Here is a 19,149-nt window from a genome sequence, read left to right as displayed (position 1 = left end):
TTATAAACTAGAATGTATAATCTTAATTTTCCTATGACTTACAGTAACGAGCACAATTGGTATTCCAAAGCTGTTGATGCTTGAAAGCTACAATTAATTCTAAATGCACTAAAGTTTTTGAAGTAAATCTACCTTAGAAACATTTTTCATCATTTGTAAAAGATTTAGATTTATTTAAATTCTAAGTTAAATGCTGTATTTGGAAAGATGTTAGTATCTTCCCTTAAGTATTGAATATGTTTCTTCCATTTTATTTTTAATCAGATATTTTATAGAAATGTTTTGTTGGGAAAAGTTTAACATGCACTATTTATAGTACTTTGCCATTAACAACCAATGTTCTGAAACTAAATTTATTTTTGTTTAGTGAGCATAAGTTTAGATTTTTAAAGTTGGTAGATGGTTTATCTCCACTAATATTTTTTTAAGAAACTGTGAAGAGATTAACAGGAATAATTTTATTTCAGATTTTACTAATATAGTGTTTAGCTACAACTTATTGAAGTTCAAGTAAAGGCTAGACTTTTACTTTGAAAAAAATTCCACTGGCTATTTTCCAGTGCTATTTCATTTTAGAAATAAATGTTTGCCCAGTCCTTTGCAGAATTATTTGACAAAGGGAATATTAACTAAAGTATATTCAGAGATAAACCTAATTTTTAAGTTCTACAAAAATATTTATCAATGGATGTATTATTAAAAATAAATTCCCTGCTAAGAACTTTTTCATTAAATAATCTTAGAGGGTAAATGCTTTTCAGAACTTGTTTTTGTTTATATGTACTTTGATGTAAAGCACATATTTTGTATGCAAAACATAAGGTTTGAGTTATGGCTGCAAAATGCATTGTACTGTTAAGGGATTTCAGAAAGCATTTTAATGCTGAAATAACTATGTCTAGTATGCAGTTAATGTTATGAAGCTTTGCTTTTGTAATATATGAATAAAAAAGTAACACTTTCTAATAACCTTGATTCTTCTTTCTTGAAAACTAGCATCTAATTAGTTTCTTAGCAACTTTCTGGAATGTAAAAGGTTAAGTTAATAAAAGAAAAAAGTTTTGTAGCTACACTGGTTTGAATTTCTAGAATGCCTTACCCCATGAGTTCTGTCCCATGAATTAAAAACGAAAACAGTGTCACAATACACATCTGTCTTCCTTCTTGTTTCCCCTCTTTATTCAAGATGCATTCCACATGGCTCCTGTCCCTTCAGCCCTATGGAGGGATCTAGCATATAATGAGAAAGGCTGCCTCTGATGCGTATTTATCCATGTCAAATCTGATAAATGAATGGCCGAAGTAATTTCTCTTAGGACAAATGGATCTTGGGGTGGACTGATTTCTTTTAAATATTGGTCTGGAAAATACCCATTAATACAAAATCATTGTTTTAATTACTTTGCAAAAACTTATCAAACTCAGACACTTGACTGGAAGTTCAGAAATTTTAATGCTGTTTTGAAAAATACCTCTGAACAATGTTATCTTTCTCATAATGAAAAAATGAAATGATATCTGATATGTCACTGATTTGTTGAAAGCACAGATACTTTTTATTGTTCTCTTGTCTCAGATCTTCCAAAAACTCTGCCTTGAGCTTGTTCAGATCTTCTGCTAGACGTTTCAAGTTATAAGGAAGCACGTGTTCTTCTAAAATAAAAATACATTCTCAAATTATTTGCATAAACTAAATCAGGGCTATCTAATGACATCAGAAAATCTATCAGTTTGATTACTTCAAATGAACAAATCAGATTCTTCTATAAATAATCTCAATTAAATTGGTGTAATAGATAATAAAAAGTCACATTAACATGATATAAGCAACCCAAATGAAACAATTCAAAGAATTTAGGTAATTTGCTATGAAATGCATGAGCAGAAAAGAAATCTGAAAGGGACTTTTGTTGATAAGAAAGATAGTTAGAAAGTAGTAGTAGTAGGTAGTGAGGCAAAAAAGGAGAAATAACAAAGTGACTATTTGGTTCTGAAATTGTAATAACTAATATATAGTGCTTGTTGTCCAATAGAACTTTTTACAATGATGGAAATATTCTGTATCTGCTCTATTCAGTATATTAGCTAGTAGTCACATGGCTTGTGTTACTGAGGAAATGGATTTTCAACTTTAAGTCCCATTGTAGAAGCTAGTACCTCCCATCAAAAACATCTACATTTTTTTTTAATGGGTGAGGAGTGGGACATGAGTGATTGTGGGACATGACATGATTAGTATAAAACTAATCATTTTATAGACAGACCAGAAGAAAGGCAAACAGTTGAGAGACAACCCTTGGAACTGTTTTGTTTTTATCCTGGTTATCCTGCCATTTCTGTTCCATTCCTCTATCCAGTGTTTTTCAAACTTTGGATTGTGACGTGTGAGTGAAGTACAACCAGTGTTTTTCTAAAACAAAGTCAACTAGCACAAGAGTTCATTAAATGTGTGAAATTTTGTTCTAATGTGTTTGTGTATACTGGGTTACACAGTGGGTTACACTATAAAACCAATTTCTTATGGATTGAGGTGAAAAAAAGTTTGAAAAATACCATATGGTTAGTATATCATTTCTTGCATTGTCATAAACTTTTGTAAAGGGATTAATAGTAAATGGTGATGCAGGGGTTCCTAACATAAAGCAGACTGGAATCAAACTTTAACCCCAGGTCTATTTTTAGGATCTGTCCAGCCCTGGGCCACTGACCTGATCTCTCTAATCCTGCATCTCCCCATCTACAAAGTGAAACACAAATTACACCTAACTTGAGGGCTGTGAAGATCAGAATGTCCCGATAGATTTCCTGATGTCCAATATTTATAAAGCATTTTGCCTATAAAAGGAATCAAAACATGATGGCTAGTATTTTTTAAATCAATTTTTAATATGCCAAAGAGTTCAAAATATTGAAAGCTAAATGAATTATAAAACTATACCACATATTTCAACTACTGCATACATCCAGATTTAAAATACACTGAGCTCAAACTCTGCTAATACTTACATGACCTGACTACCTCCCCCCCTCATTTCATCCAGGCTCAACGGCCTCTTCTGTTCTGAAACATACCAAACAACTTTACTTCTGGGCTTTTGCACTTGATATACCCACTGCCTGGAATATTCTTCTTCAGGTATCTGCATGGCTTGCCCCTTCCCTTCATTCACATTCCTGCATAAATATCTCCGAGGAGCCTTCCTGATTACCCCATTTAAAAATACATCCTCCCAACACACTATACAGCCTTACCCTACTTTATTTTTTTCTTTAAAGCACTGGCATATATTCATATATTTAATTTTAAAACAAACTACCAAAGTGACATCAACCAGCTCCAACATTTCCACATTAAGATGTTCTGCTCCCTGCTAATCCCCCAGCATCTAGAATAAGACCTAGTACAGAATAGTCACACAATAAAGATGTATTGGATGGATGGACAGATGAATGAATGAATGAATATCTATTGCTAGAGGTAGGATTTAGTTAATGTAACTAAATTGTATATCTAAAATGAAAACACGATTTAAACATTATGACTGAAGCTAGTAAATTGAGTGTCCAGAGTAAGATTAGCAGTAGAGGGTCAATATCCCATCAACTAAACCACAAGTTACCCAACATACCTTTTGCCTCCTTCATTGCCTGAGAGACAATTCTTCGAAGTGTCTGATCAGCTTGATGGAGAACGTTGGCTGAACAAATAATTCTGTCTGTTTCCTACGTAATACAGATGTTAGAATAGTGGTATAGTTTTGTAAAGGAATGGCTAAACCGTACTTGATACCTATTTGAAAGGACTAAAAGAAAAGTTAAAATGCCTTTTCTTTCCTAGGAGAGGGTACTAATAAAACAAGTCCAGTTGCAAACTGAATTCCATCTAGGCAGTGCTGGTAAATGTTTGCTAATGCACTCTCCCAGAAAAATAAAAACAACAAAACTATTTGTAGTGTTTGCCATTTTCTGTGGTATAAATACTCCCATCCTGAACCATTTCAAGCTAACAAAGTGACATCATCTAGCCAGCAAGCGTGAGATTCCACCAGCACACCAACTGCATCCACGAGTCAGGCTGAATGTTGGCAAGACATCAAGCCAGAGACAGGGCATCTTTCACATTCACAATCTACTAAATTAAAAAAGACCTCATGAAAAGTCATTCCTTCTCAAAACGAAATCTCTGGACAACTTACCTTTTTTTGCATATTGTCTTCAACATATTTTACTGGATTTTCCAAAGCAGTAAGTAATAAATCATTTACTTCCAGGCTATAGGATAAAATAAAACAAATCCTTATGACCAAATACCTCTATAAAATAATTACTATTTATGAATACTAAATAATTTTGCAGGAATAAAACTGTTATAATTCAAGATGCTAAATAAAACAAAACAAAATCCTCAACTAAAGTTTGGAAGTTACTTCCACTTCAAAATCCAAATACAGAAGCTCAAAAAAATTATAGCCCAAAAAACCCCTCATTCAAAAAGTAATAATTTCCTAAGACTCTATCAATAAGCTCTGAAAGTCAGTCATCTCTCTTCCTCCATTAACTGCTGAACTGTAGGCTACTAGATCTCTATTTTATTCCCTAAAGGATGCTTAGTCTTCACTTTCTGGCTTCTGCTTATTTATTGGATATGGATTAGCAAAGTTCCTCACTGGGCAAGGGTTCATGGAAGGATGAAGTAGAATTCATTCATTTATTTAACATTTATTGAGCATCTTCTTACACGTAAAATATTGTGTAATTACATATGTGGAACTTTATGCCAAGTTGGGGGGCGTGTAGCAAGATCCTACCTTCTCCAAGTTTGACGATGTAATGGAGAGAGACAGACGATTAACAAATTAAGTGAAAAATAATTTCAAACAGGGATAAGTGAATGAAAACAATAAACAAAGTGATGACATACCAGGAAAGGACTGTGGAAAAGATGGTGGAATAGAAACTTCTGGTAAATAGTTCCTCCACCAATACAACTATTCAACTGTCAGGAACTGTCTGAATCAACTTTTGAACCCCCCGAGTCTAATGGAACACTGTGCAGCATCCACAGCGGGGACGGAGGAAGAGGCTGGGACTCCAGTAAATACCGGTGAGGTTCAGCCTCCCTGCAGTGGCTACGATCTCCAACCCCCCAGCCTGGTAGCAGGCAGCAGTGGGGACTACAGCTAGGGTTCCCACCACAGCCTGCTAGTGCCAGGGTGGGGACAGAAAGACTTAATCCTCCAAACTCTGGGGATATGTGAGTTGATCACTGATCACTACTTTTGATTAGCTACTTCAGATCACTGGGTGCTGGTTCTGAGGGGAACCATTGTTCCAATTCTCCTTGGGCAAAAATCCAAAACCATCAACAAAGAGGACTAAGACCAGACTCTGCACTTTTAAGTCTTTGTGCAAAGACTTAAAAAAAAAAAAAAAAAGATCCTCACTATGCTCAAGGAGATAAAGGAAAACTCAAAGAAAGAATTAAAGGATATAGGGAGAAAATGAATGAAAAATATGGGAATCTCAAAGACAAGATGACTGAAATGACTCAAGCTAAGAAGCAGAAAGAAAAAAGAATAAAGAGTGAAGAGAGCCAAAGAGAACTGTGGGACACCTTCAACTGCAACAATACATACATTACAGGGGTCCCAGAAGGAGAAGAAAAAGAGAAGGGGGCAGAAGGAATATTCAAAGAAATAACAGTAGAATAATTCCCAAAGGACATAGATGTGCCTATTCAAGGATCCCAACAGGCCTCAAAGAGGATAAACTCAGAGAACCATGCTCAAAAACAGAATCAAAGTGTCCAATGCCAAGAACAAGGAAAGAGTTCAGAAAGCTGCAAGAGAAAAGTGATGAGTTACATACCAGGGAATCCCAATATGATTAAGTGCCAATTTCTCATGAGAAACCATGAAGGCAAAAAGGCTGCAGGATGAAATATTTAAAGTGCTAAAGAAAACAAATGCCAACCAAGCATTTTATATCTAGCAAGACTTTCTTTAAAAAATGAGGGAAGGATTAAAACTTTCCCTGATAAACAAGAGCTGAGGGAATTCATCACCACTAGACCTACCCAACAAGGAATGCTAAAGGAGTTCTTCAGACTGATAGGAAAGGGCACTACACAGTGGACCAAAGCAGCATAAAGAAATAAAGACCACTGGTTAAGGGAACCATATGGGTAATTGTAAATGCCAATAATATTGTAATGTATTTTTTGGTATGTAACTCCACTTCTCACTTCTCATAGGTGCTAAAATAAAAATGCACAAAAATTATAATAAAGTGATGAGCTTAAAATTTAAGCTTTTGGGCAGGCCACAGTGGCTCAGCAGGCAGAGTTCTCCCCTTCCATGCTGGAGACCCGGGTTTGATTCCTGGTGCCTGCCCATGCAAAATAAATAAATTAAAAATTAATAATAAATTTTTAATAAATTAATAATAAATTAAAAATTCAAGCTCTTAAATTTTTCTTGAATAAGTGTAGGTAGTTGTGTGTTCTAGGGATTTTTTCCATTTACCAAATTTACAATGAATCTGATAAAGTGTGAAGTACAAGATAACACCCCCCATATCATTAGTGTTTCTAAACAGTAGCAATGAACAACCTCAAGAAGATATCAAGAAAAAAGCCCATGTACAATAGCAATTAAAAGGCTTAAATATCTAGGAATAAATCTAACCAAGGATGCAAAAGAGCTGTCCATAGAAAACTACAAAACATTGCCAAAAAAAGAAAAAAAAATCGAAGATGTAAATAAATGGAGGGAAATTCCATGTTCATGGATTGGAAAGCTAACTAATATTAAGATGTCAACTTTACCCAAATTAATTTACAGATTCAATGAATGCCAATCAAAACTCTAAAAGCCTTCATTGCAGAAATGGAAAATCTAGTCATCAAATTTATATGCAAGAGTAAGGGGCTATGAATAACAAGCCATCTTGAAAAAGAACATTGTTGGAGGACTCACACTTCTTTATCTTAAAACCAATTACATAAAGGCATTATACCAAAACTAAATGTCAACAGGAAGGGGGATTGGGAAATGGGTATGGATTCTTTGTGAAAGAAAAGGAAATGTCTTCAGATAGAGTATGGTGGTGAACGCATGTCTATACACTTAGGCTGGATTGTTTGAGGTGTGAATAAAACTATTTGAAAATGAACAGAGAGAAACAAGTGCTAGAAAAAATGCAGAGAAAGAGATGCACCTATTCACTGTCAGTAGGGAAATGAGAGGTGCAGTCCCTAGGAGGCCAGTGTGGTGGTTCCACAGGAGGCCAGGGGTGGGTTTGCCATATGATCCTGAAATCCTGTTGCTCAGTATGTACGTGGAAGGACCGAGTGTGGGGACACAAATGGACATTTGCGCACTGGTGTCTCTGGCTGCAGTGTTCCTGATCCACAAGAATGGAGGTGGACTAATGGTACAACCACTAAGGAATGGAAGCGGGAACTATGGTGTATGTATACACAGACTACTGAGTGGCCACAAGAAGGAATGAAGTTGTAAGGCATACAACTAGACGAATGAACCTTAAGAGCTGTATGTTGAATGAAATGTCAGGAACAAAAAGACAAATATTATCATGCCTCAATCATATGGACTAACTATAATATAAAAATTTGGTGAACTAAAGTTGAGAGCATGGGTTATCACATTGGGGCTTATTGTAAAGGGTCCTAGATTGTAAGCTCTTAAAGCAGTCATATATATTCAGGACGTGTAACTGCTAATTCTAAATTTTGAGATACTGAGGAGTTTGTATATAACATGGTCTTTCCCGTAAACTTCGCGTATTTATATGACATCTGAGACTCAGAGTTAGAGCTCTAAAGCTATGAGAGTCAGAAGTACCCCATACAGGAATTGTTAAACAGTTGACAAAGTGATCAGACATCAAGTAGAAATAGATATATCTATCATATCAGATATATCAGAAGACAGTAAAGGGTGATATTGTCCATATTTTAAAACTTCAACTTCTGTGTGAGACTACAGGGAGAGATGTTTATTTGGTATAAAATTTATATTTTGGGTAGTACATTTCCTAATTTAACTTGTATGCTCAGTTTAGTTGAATTCCATTAAGTACATGGAATCTTGAATAGGGCATGAGATTTTGTTGGTTTGTCCAGGTTAGTATGATGCCCCCTTAAATCCCAGAGTGATCTGGACAGTGAATAAAAAAGTATTTGTAAAGTCCCCTTGGGGGAATGGGGAGAAAGGGGGAAATGTTAAATTTTCCTATTTGGAGAATTTCTGATATTCTGGCAAGCAGTGGAGACAACCAAAACAATAGTCGTGCCTTCAACCTTGGGGTTTGCCCCTATGAAACTTATTCCTGCAAAGGATAAGCTAAGCCTACTTAAAATTAGGCCTAAGACTCACCCCCAGAGAACCTTTTTTGTTGCTCAGATGTGGCCTCTCTAAGCTGACACAGCAAGTGAACTCACTGGCCACACCCCCCTACATGGGTCATGACTCCCAGGGATATATATCTCCCTGGCAATGTGGGACAGAACTCCTGGGATGACCCAGGACCCAGGATCAAGGGTTTGAGAAAACCTACTTGACCAAAAGGGGTAAGAGAGAAATGAGAAAAAATAAAGTGCCAGTGGCTGAGAGGTTTCCAACAGAGTCAAGCAGTTACCCGGAGGTTAATCTTATGCATTATATAGATATTCCTTTTTAGTTTATAGTGTATTGGAGTGGCTGGAGGGAAGTACCTGAAACTGTAGAACTGTGTTCCAGTAGCCTCGTTTCTTGAAGACGACTGTATAATGATATAGGTTTTACAGTGTGACTGTGTGATTGTGAAAACCTTGTGTCTGATACTCCTTTTATCGAGGATATGGACAGATGAGTAAAAAAAATAGATAAAAATAAACAAATAATGGGGGAACAAATGTTAAATTGGGTAGATGAAAATACTATGGTAAATGAGAGGGAGGGGTAGGAGTTATGGTATGTATGAGTTTTTTTCCTTTTTAATATTTTTTTCTGGAGTGATGCAAATGTTCAAAAAAATTTGTGTATTCATACACAAATGTGTGATGATATGGTGAGCCACTGATTGTACACCATGAATGGAATGTTTGTATGTTAAAAATGTTTGTATGTTTGTATGCTAAGTTTTATCAATAAAAATATTTTTTAAAAAAAGGAATATAAAACTACAAGAATCAAAACAGCATGGTACTGACATGAGGACAGCACAAAGAACAATGCATCAAACTGAGAACTTGGAAATCAACCCTCACATTTATGGGATTTTGATTTTGTGTGTGTATGTATGTGTGTGTGTCTGTGTTTAAACATTTTTTATTGTGAAATAAATTTCAAAAAAAGCAATAAATTTCAAAGTGGAAACCGATTTTTACAAGGGGCTAAAGACCACCAAATTGAGAAAGAATAGTCTCTTCAACAAATGTTGCTGGCAAAACTGTATCTCAATCTGCAAAAGAATGAAGATGGACCCCTACCTCACATCATATACAAAAACAACTCAAAATGAATCAAAGACCTAAATATAAAATCCAGAATTATCAATCCCTAGAAGGAAAAATGTAGGGAAGCATCTTCAGGATCCGGTGTTAAGCAATGGTTTCTTGGACTGTACATCCAAAGCATAAGCAAAAAAAGGAAAATACAGATAAAAGGAATCTCATCAAAACTGAAGATTTTTGTGCACCAAAAGACTTTGTCAAGCAAGTAAAAAGACAACCTACACAATGGAAGAAAAATTTGGCAACCACATATCCGATAGGGGCTTACTATTCAGCATATTTAAAGAAAGCCTTCAAATCAACAATAACAACAACAACCCCCCCCCCCCCACAAAGAACCAATTAAAAAATGGGCAAAAGACAAATAGACAAAAAGGTATACAAATGGCCAAAAGCACATGAAAAGATGCTCAACATCTTTGACCATTAGGGAAATACAAATAAAAGCCAACGTAGTATACCATTCACACCCACTAGAATGGCTGCTATTTAAAAAATGGGAAAGTACAAGTGTTGGAGAGGATGTGGAAAAACAGGAACATTCATTCATTGCTGGCAGGAATGTAAAATGAAGCAGCTGCTATGGAAGACAGTTTGGCAGCTCCTCAGAAAGTTAAATACAGAATTACCATATGACATGCCAATCCCATATATTTAGGTATATGCCCAAAGTATTGAAAGCAGAGACTCAAACAGATAATTGCACAGTGACTGATGTTCATAGTGGCATTAATTTGTAATTAGCAAAAGACTGAAGCAACTCCAGTTTCTATCAATTGATGAATGGATAAACAAAATGTGGTATATACATACAATGGAATATTAATTCAGTGATAAAAAGAAAAGAAATTCTGACACATGCAACATGGAGGAACCTTGAAGACATCTGGCTAAGTGAAGTAAGCCAGATACAAAATGACAAATATTTTCTGATCTCACATATAAAATAATTAGAAAAAGCAAATTCACAGAGTCAAAAACTAGAACATAAGTCAACAGGGGCCCAGGTAGGGATAGGGAATGGGGAGTTAATGCTAAAATTGTTCAGAGTTTCTATTTGGTTTAATGGAAAAGTTTTGGTAATAGATGGTGGTGATAGCAGGACAACATTGTAAACATAACTAACAGCACTGAATTATATATTTGAATGTTGAATGTGTTTAAAGTGGGAAATTTTAGGTTGTATATACAGGTTACTAGAATAAAAATTAAAAACAAAACAAAACATAGGACTGTATAACACAATGAATCCTAATGCAAATAATGGACTATTGTTAATAGTGCAATTATAAAAATGTTCTTTCATTAAATATAGCAAATGTATCACACTAATGCAAAGTGTAATAAGAGTAATATATAAGAAAAATGTGACATATCAGAAATTATATTTCTCTCTTCCCAGTGGCAATTTAATAAACATTTCACTATTTTCACCTAACATCTCTCATAATAACTCAACCATGAATGTGAAAAAAAAAATGAAGTCAGCAAGGGGCCGAGAGCCAGGCTAACCAATTTCAATATGCCTTTTTGTTGCTAATGTTGCAGTAATTCTTATTAAATGAAGAAAAGTTGGTTTGTTTGAAAAAAAAAAGTGTTTAACATGGAAAACTGACTGGGTGATTCAATTTGAGTTAGTGTGGTCAGGGAAGATACCCAAGCATAAATTTTGGGAAAGGCAGAGAAGACAGCAAATGCAAAGGCCCTGAGGTCAGACCAAGCTCCCTGTGTTCATGGAACTGAGAAGACCAGTATGGCAGAAAAGTAACAGAGATGGGGAGGGATGGGAGAGGAGTGATAAGCTAGGAGAGTGGAGAGTTATTCAGAGTTAGAGCACATAAGTCATGGTAAGGAATTTTGATTTCACTCAAGGGTGCAAAAGGTTTCTTTGAAAAATTTTAGGCAGTCAGTAATTTGAGTTAAATATCAACCACAATGTTATCTTCCTACCACTGAAAAGAATCCAGGCTCTGGAGTGAGATTAAATCTAAATCTTGGCTCTTCTACCTGGGTATGTTACTTTACCAACATGGACCTCCATTACCCTATCTATGCGCAGAGAATTTTTGTGAGGTTTGAATGAGAGTATACATATGAAGTGTTCAGAATATGCCTGGTACATAGTATACACTCAATAACCATTCCTGCTATTATTATCATCATTACATCATTATAATTATTATTTTCATAGAAGCCTGGGAAAGGACCATTTGTCTAATCATCTTTCAACTTCCAAAACAGAGTCACCAGTCTTCAACAACCCTCTCACAGTTATGCTGTCACTATTTTGGATCACCTGTAAGAGCAGGTAATCAGCTTGTTAAGACTCGAGACAAAATTGCAGATTATGGTGAGGGCTGGCAATGGTACTAGAGAACCTCACCCTTCCTTCTTGCTTCTCACCAGACCTGGGTCTCATTGGAGTCAAAGCACTGATACTAACCTGAAGGCATTCCAATGGGATAACTCATGAGATATTTCACTGCCTCAACCATCCATTCACTTTCAAAGGAAAAAAACACAAAAACACTTCAGTATTTCAGGAAGAGTAGCAATCAGTTGGTTATGTGCCTGCTTAGTTTCAGGATTATTATGAGTGAAAATAAGAAGTCTCATCAGTAGCTTATTTCATAAACTCTATAAACATGATTACCTAAATCAAATTTTGGTTTTGTTTAGCATGTTAAAATATGGTCTATAAAATGGATGGGAAAATGTATCCGAGGAACTAATTTTGAGGAATGAATTTAAAAAAACAAGCCTATTAAAAGCTGCTGTTGGTAGGCCATGGTGGCTCAGCAGGCAGAGTTCTCGCCTGTCATGCTGTACACCCGGGTTCGATTCCCAGTGCCTGCCCATGTGAAAAAAAAACAAAAAACAAACAAAAAAAAACCTGCTGAAGCCCTAGTGAACTGTTTTTTTATTATGATATATGTCCTGAGAGTTCCTGAGCAGCACATTCCTAATAGAAATTTCAGTGATGTGGGAATTGTTCTATATCTATGCTGTCCAATACGGTAGCTACTAGCCACATGAGGCTATTTAAATGAACTAAAATCAAATGCAATTAAAAATCCAGTCCTCAATTAGCACTAGTAATACATCAAGTGCTTAATAGGGACATATGGCTAGTAGCTATCATATTGGACAGAACATTTCCCTTATCACTTAAATTTCTATTAGGAATATGCTGCTCTAGAATACTCAAGACATATAATGAAAGCAGTAGACACCACAGTGCACAAGCCCCACATATACAGAAGGAGTGCGACTACAGTGGGCGTTAAAGCAAAATTAAGATCCAGGACCAGTTCCACTCTTCAACAAATTTCTTTCTGTGAGTAAACTTCTGGGCAACATATTTAGATTAAGCTATCTCAGCAAGACTATCAAAGATGTATTCAATCTGAATTCTCTGCTCTGACCTCTAGGAGGCAGTATAATCCCAACAGTTAAGAGCACATATTTGCAAACAAACTTGGGTTCAAATCTTAGCTCTGATTTACCAAGTTGGTGGTTCTGGTCAAACTAAATTCTCTCACTTCTGTATCCTCTGCTAAAAAAGGGGGAAAATAATATTTCTCTGAAGCTGGTGTGAGATTACTCAAGCTCACACAGGTAAAATATTTAGCACAAAGTCTGGCACAGGGGAGGTACCCCATGAATGGCAACTTTGATTAGGATACCTGACTTCAGAAGAACATTCTGGACTCTGGATTGTGAGGCTGTTGTGTTCCCAAGCATTTTTCTCAGGGTTGGGCTTTTCTATCTTTCTTCCCATGAGGTGAATGGTCTCAGCAGGCAGTGTTCTTGATCTCAGGCCATTCCTCTGTAAGCAGGTCTCAAGAGGACAATCTAAAAAGAGCTGGCAAAAGCCTAATGAATCTGAAAACAATTTAAAACCACAAAATTAAAGGTGTACTATTTCTCCAAAATGTGAAGTAAATATATAGTAGACAAATTATTTCAACTGCAGCAGATAAAACCATTTGTGATACCAAACATCTAGCTCTTAAAATTAAGTGATCCATATGAATTTCCTAATCCAACTAAATCCTCACTGAAGATGCTAGTGATTTTGATATGCTGAGTAACTTTCGTGTATAAGGAAAAAAATGTTTTAATTACATTTCCTAGCCAGTTGGTAGACTTCGTATCTCATGCTTTGATAATAAAAGTTGTCATCCAAAATCAAAACAAAGGATCTGGAAACTGCAATCTTTGTCAAGAGGTAAGAAGACTGGGCCTCAAGCACAGCAGAAGATATCAGATCTTGATCCTTTAAGCATGTGATAAAATTTTCCCACATGGCTTCAGTCCTGTTGGGAGGGGGAGACATTGGACACTGGCTAATGACAGCCATCAAGAAGCCTTCCAGGTACTTCAATAGTTCCTGTCGAAGCAATTTCCATTGGGATGGCTACAAAAGACCAGAGAATTGTAATCTACATTAGGTTTTGAAAGTTAATTATCCGGCCTGATTGCCACCCTGCCTTATATGAACGTTCAATTTCACAATACAGGACCAGAGTTCTCTAAACACACCTTATTTTCTCATGTCTTCATGCCTTCGTATATGCCCTTCCTTTTGTCTGGAAAACTACCCAATGATCTAGTCCTTTATGAAGCCTTCTCAGATTCAACCACTCAGAAGGCAGCTTCGCCTCTCCCTTGCCTATCATGGCACCCCATTCTATATATCACATCTCCATGTTATCAGGGGTTACGCTATTTAGGCATTTCTTTGCAAATCTCTATCTCCTGACTAGATCATTAGTCCACTGTGTACTCAGCCTCCAGCAGAGGTTCTGACACAGAAATGTGTATGAAAATATTGAATGGCAAAATGAGTGAGTAAATGAAAGAACAAAAAGGGCTTATTATCCAGGGGGAAGGTGGAGCCAAAGTTCACTTCCTGCCAAAATAGTCCGGCTAAGCTGTACAAATGTTGGTTTGCCCTTCAAATAAGCAAAGTTGTGGACAGCTAGAGGAGTAGTTCACGCTGACTTGAGAACCTAACCCTGTCTTAAGACGCTACTGGAAAGACCATACAATACATAAATGCAGGAAATATACCTCTACAATGTATCATCCTAAAAGTCTTGTATCTACATTCTAATATATTTATGGAGCCAATTCATTCTCTCACTCGTTGCAATAACTATGTCAAACCAGCTCCACTTTCCCTAATTTCTGTCTCCTCTGTCAGGGCTCTATTTCCTCTAAGCCCTACCGGGCGCCCAGCAGGATCGATATACTAGACGTAAACTGTGCACATTTTGTTCGGAGACATTAGCCTAGGCCCCGCCCACTTTGTACTGACCAATGGCCGTGCGCTCGCCTCGTCCGGGAACGCATCTGGCATGACGTCATCGTACGCGATGATACCGACGGCCCAGTTCCTCTCCTGCCGCAGCCGGTGGCCAAGGGCCCGCGCGAAGGTTGACTTTCCGGCTGCGGGCAGGCCGCACAGGACACAGAGGCCTAGCTTTTGCAGGCCCTGGCTAGCCCTTCCTCCGTCGTCTTCGCTGGCCTTCATGCCGCTCGGGGAGGCAGAAGGAAACTGGAGAGGTTTCCGGGAACAGCTGCTAGGCGCGCACGCGCAGTGTCTGCCACCAGCCCGCGGCGCCGCCCAGTGGCGCGTGGGAGGAACAGGCGCGTGTCCCGGTCCCCGGAGCTCCGAGGCCGCGGGTGGCTACCGGGACAGTCAGCGCCGACCTCCCGGAGAGGCTGCTCAGCCGGGCTGTCGAGGCGCCGGGCGCAGCATTTCCTAATGCCTGGACACTTCCAAGAGTCAGAGAGTTGGTACTGATCTTCACCCGACCCGAAACTTGCACAGCATTAACTGGTTGGACTCACGGTTTTTCTGTCACGACATCCTCCTGCCCAGGAAAACCACAGAAGAGACTTGAAATCGTTACGGGTCATTGAAAGTTAATTATTGGAAATCAGAAGAGGAGGCGAAGCTGACAGTCTGACCACCGCATCCCACTGCCCTTTCTGGATGTAAATGGAGCCTTGAATTCAGAGGCAAAGTAAATATTAGCCATTGCTCTCTGGCGCCGCGAGTTAGTAGCAAGTATAGGGGAATAAGGGCAGGAAGGGAGCATTCTTCGACCTCGGTTTTGCATGTATACGTTCACCCATATTCTACCCCCCCCCATCAGTGCATGCAGAGGAAAATAGGTGTTTTTGTGTTAAAAAAAAAATACCAAGATGTGAGTATAAAATTAATTCCTTGTAAGGAGTGGGTAGGGGGTGTGGTATAAAAAACCGAATTCAGTTCTAGTTTTCATCTTATTTCGGGGACTGTTACTTTTCCCACATAAGGGATATGTTCAAAATGTGAACAAGTGAAGCTAAAATCAGTGTAAACAGAGGTAAAATAAAAGCAGTAATCCAGGGCTAAACCCTATGTAATTTGTAATTACATAGCACGTACAAGTACAATACCTCTTTTCCTTTTTCTTGGATTGCAGATAAAGGGCATTGAATTAAACGTACTGTTCATTTCATTTGTCTACTGCAAGGCTCCCCTCCTCATTTTGTTATTCTCATGTATCCCACACCTATTTCCTCCCCCTTCTTCAAGCCAACTTTTTTTTTTTTTACATCTATTCAACATGGATATTTTTGTTTCAGTTATCTTTTTCAACAAACTATTTTGGAAAAATGGTTTTTTTTTTTTTTTAAATAAAAAGCATGTTCTGTATTTCAGAATTCCAAAAATGAACCATTGTGACTTCAGGTTTAGGTGTCCATTGTCTAAAAAATAAGACATGCTTTTCAATTACGTGCTTAAAAACAAGGATGTGGTATTGGTATCCAGTCATCATTAGACTCTGCCCTTGAGTTTGTAAAGCTTTTTTTCACAGACCTTAGTTCTCACCTGAGGACTCCAAAAGGGTCATTATGTGATTAGCGATTTACTGAGTGTATGATTCTGTTACATTAGCAGAGCACCAGCATGACAGCATTTCATCCGCCCTGGAAATAAAATATTGGGCATAGGGTTGAGGTGGTACATTTGGCTCCAACTGTGGGGTCCAGGGCACTTGGAATGTGAACTTAGGCACCATCCACCCCACAACAGCCCATGCTCTGTTTTTCCCAGTCCCAGGGCTTTCCACTTCACCCTACTGGGAAGGATGCAGGCTTCTCTCTCTCCAATTTTGGGTCCCCCGAAATCATTTTTCTGCAATTCATGTTCAGCGTGCCTACCTTCTGTGGTCTGCGTGTGCCTGCATACAGTGGGGTCAGGGCTGAGTGCTCTTCACAACTTGGGGTGAGAATATCTACCCAGAGAGCATGACCCTTCATTGGCAAGGATTCAGCTTTCGTGGTTCCCAGCACTCCGGAGCTCAGTAGTTGCTGGATTGAGTCTGCCAAAAAGCCTGTGTCAGAAGGAGCCTGGCAGGCACATCCTGAAATACTGAGCTGTTTTTGTTTTTTTTTCCTTTGAAAGTGAATGGATGGTTGAGGCAGTGAAATATCTCATGAGTTATCCCATTGGAATGCCTTCAGGTTAGTATCAGTGCTTTGACTCCAATGAGACCCAGGTCTGGTGAGAAGCAAGAAGGAAGGGTGAGGTTCTCTAGTACCATTGCCAAGAGTGGGGGACTATGAAAGGGGTTAAAGATTGCCCATTTCCAACCAAGAGATCCTATGTGGAAGGAAAGGAGCAACTGGGCCATGAGAACAATTTGTCTAGGCCAATTAGAAGGTCCCCTGAGGAGGAAGAGACTTAGAGCAGAGCTTCCCAGCTGAGCTGTCTCATGAGTTCAGCCTAAATCAGTGGACATCCCACCAACCCTTAGATGCATGAATGAGCCAGCATAGATCAGCAGAGCCTAGCCTCCAGTCTAGACCAGCCAACCTATAAATATATGAACTTATTTTTGTGTGCCACTGAGATTTGTGGTTATTACATAGCATTATTGTAGCATTTTTTAGCTGATACAGGTTAGGAAATCTTAAGCTATGGAACAGAGAGAAATACTCTTTTCTGGCCTTTAAAGACTTATTCTAGGCCATTTGTCTTATTAACATCAGTTTCTCTCTAGGCATACTCTGGAGTAAACTGCCATAATTTTTTTCTCAGTGATAAATGCATGTAGCTCTAGGAAAGTAGTTAACTGTTCACATATTTTCATCACATTCTGTTGGTTCCCAATGTCATCATCACCACAACTGTCCTCATGCTTATCTGTATTTAATACTACTTCAGCAATTTCCCCAGTACCCACGGAATAAACAGCAGGTGCATCATTACCAATGTTAAGCCCTTCTTCAAGGTCAGCATTCTCTAATTACATTTTTGCCTGAAAAATTGGAGGCATAAGCAAAGAAGTCTCATGTCATCTGATTAGTGGCATGATGTCTTTCAAAGTTTTCTTCTGCATATTCATTTTCTTCTCCCCCTCCCACTATTGGACTACCCTTCATTCATGACATCATCCAATTTCCCTTTTAAAAAAAAGTTTCTTTATGGTTAAATATAGATACAAAGAAAAGCAATGATTTTCAAACCAAACTTCAGTAAGTAGATACAGATAGATACAGAACAGATTTCAGAGTTTGTTATGGGTTACCATTCCACTATTTCAGATTTTTCCTTCTCGCTGCTCCAAAACATTAGAGGCTACAAGAAAAACTTTTTTATTTATTGTGAAAGATAACATATGTACTGAAAACGAATAAATTTCAAAGCATATCACAACAGATAGTTGTAGAACAGCTTTCAGAGTTTAGTATGGGTTACAATTCCACATTTTAGGTGTTTCCTTCTAGCTGCTCTAAGATACTGGAGACTAAAAGAAATATCAATGTAATGATTCAGCAATTATACTCATTTGTTAAACCCAACCTTTTCTGTATAACTCCAACATTGCCTTTGATCTTTCTCCCACTCTTTAGGGGTATTGGGTATACCCAGTCTAACATTTTCTTAGGTTGTAAGAGAGTGTTGATAATACAGGATGGGAGAATGGAAGTAGTTGATTTTCTGGAGAGGCTGGCCCCTCTGCATTTCAGGACTTATCTGGTCCAAGCACACATCTGGAGGGTGTAAGTTTCTGGAAAGTTACCCTAGTGCATAGAACCTTTGTAGAATCTTATATATTGCCCTAGGTGTTCTTTAGGATTGGTTGGAATGGTTTTGGTTGGGGGTTGGCAAGCTATGATAGGGTAGCAATGTCTAACTGAAGCTTGCATAAGAGTGACCTCCAGAGTAGCTTCTTGACTCTATTTGAACTCTCTCAGCCAGTAATACCTTATTTGTTACACTTCTTTTCCCTTTTTTGGTCAGGATGGCATTGTTGATCCCACAGTGCCAGAGCCAGAATCATCACTGGGAGTCATGCCCCACACTGCCAGGAAGACTTTCATCCCGAATGTCTTGTCCCATGTAGGGGGGAGGCCAACGATTTCACTTGCAGAGTCGGGCTTAGAGAGAGAGAGGCCACATCTAAACAACAGAAGCGGTCCTCCAGAAGTAGCTCTAAGACATAGCTTATAGGTAGGCTAAGCTTCTCTGCTACATACATAAGCTTCTCAAGAGCAAGCCTCAAGATCAACAGCTTGGCCTATTGATTTGTGTGTCCCTAATGTTTGACACAGTATCAGGAGTTTCC

The 19,149-nt window shown here is 38.0% G+C and overlaps 1 protein-coding gene across 3 annotated transcripts; it reads right to left on the bottom strand.

The window, feature by feature from the left end:
- Nucleotides 1–1,434: 1,434 nt before the first annotated feature.
- On the bottom strand, nt 1,435–15,135 carry PSTK (phosphoseryl-tRNA kinase). 3 transcript variants are annotated; one of them, XM_077126317.1, is made up of 7 exons: nt 14,841–15,134; nt 13,646–13,937; nt 13,204–13,402; nt 4,197–4,272; nt 3,630–3,723; nt 2,768–2,835; nt 1,435–1,653 (listed from the first exon to the last, which is right to left on the bottom strand). In XM_077126317.1, exons 1-7 carry the CDS (start codon nt 15,054–15,056, stop codon nt 1,627–1,629), a joined length of 972 nt encoding a protein of 323 aa, XP_076982432.1. In that variant the 5' UTR covers nt 15,057–15,134; the 3' UTR covers nt 1,435–1,626. The 3 variants fall into 3 exon arrangements, with proteins under 3 accessions (XP_076982432.1, XP_076982430.1, XP_076982431.1); XM_077126316.1 differs by having other exon boundaries at nt 1,534–1,653; nt 2,709–2,835; nt 14,841–15,135; XM_077126315.1 differs by lacking the exon at nt 2,768–2,835 and having other exon boundaries at nt 14,841–15,133.
- Nucleotides 15,136–19,149: the final 4,014 nt, after the last annotated feature.

The sequence above is a fragment of the Tamandua tetradactyla genome, chromosome 13 (assembly GCF_023851605.1).
Source record: "Tamandua tetradactyla isolate mTamTet1 chromosome 13, mTamTet1.pri, whole genome shotgun sequence".
Lineage (NCBI taxonomy): Eukaryota > Metazoa > Chordata > Mammalia > Pilosa > Myrmecophagidae > Tamandua > Tamandua tetradactyla.
The sequence above is the reverse complement of the archived record's forward strand: the minus strand, read 5'-3'. Positions and strand labels throughout refer to the sequence as shown.

Excerpts from the sequence above, each read along its gene's own strand:
- PSTK (XM_077126315.1), bottom strand. The coding sequence starts at position 15,056 with ATGAAGGCCAGCGAAGACGACGGAGGAAGGGCTAGCCAGGGCCTGCAA. Across the intron at positions 13,403-13,645 it reads CTACCAACTGGCTAGGAAAT|ATTCATTAGGCTTTTGCCAG; the intron begins GTAATTAAAACA and ends AATTGTTTTCAG. Across the intron at positions 3,724-4,196 it reads AAGACAATATGCAAAAAAAG|GAAACAGACAGAATTATTTG; the intron begins GTAAGTTGTCCA and ends TGTATTACGTAG.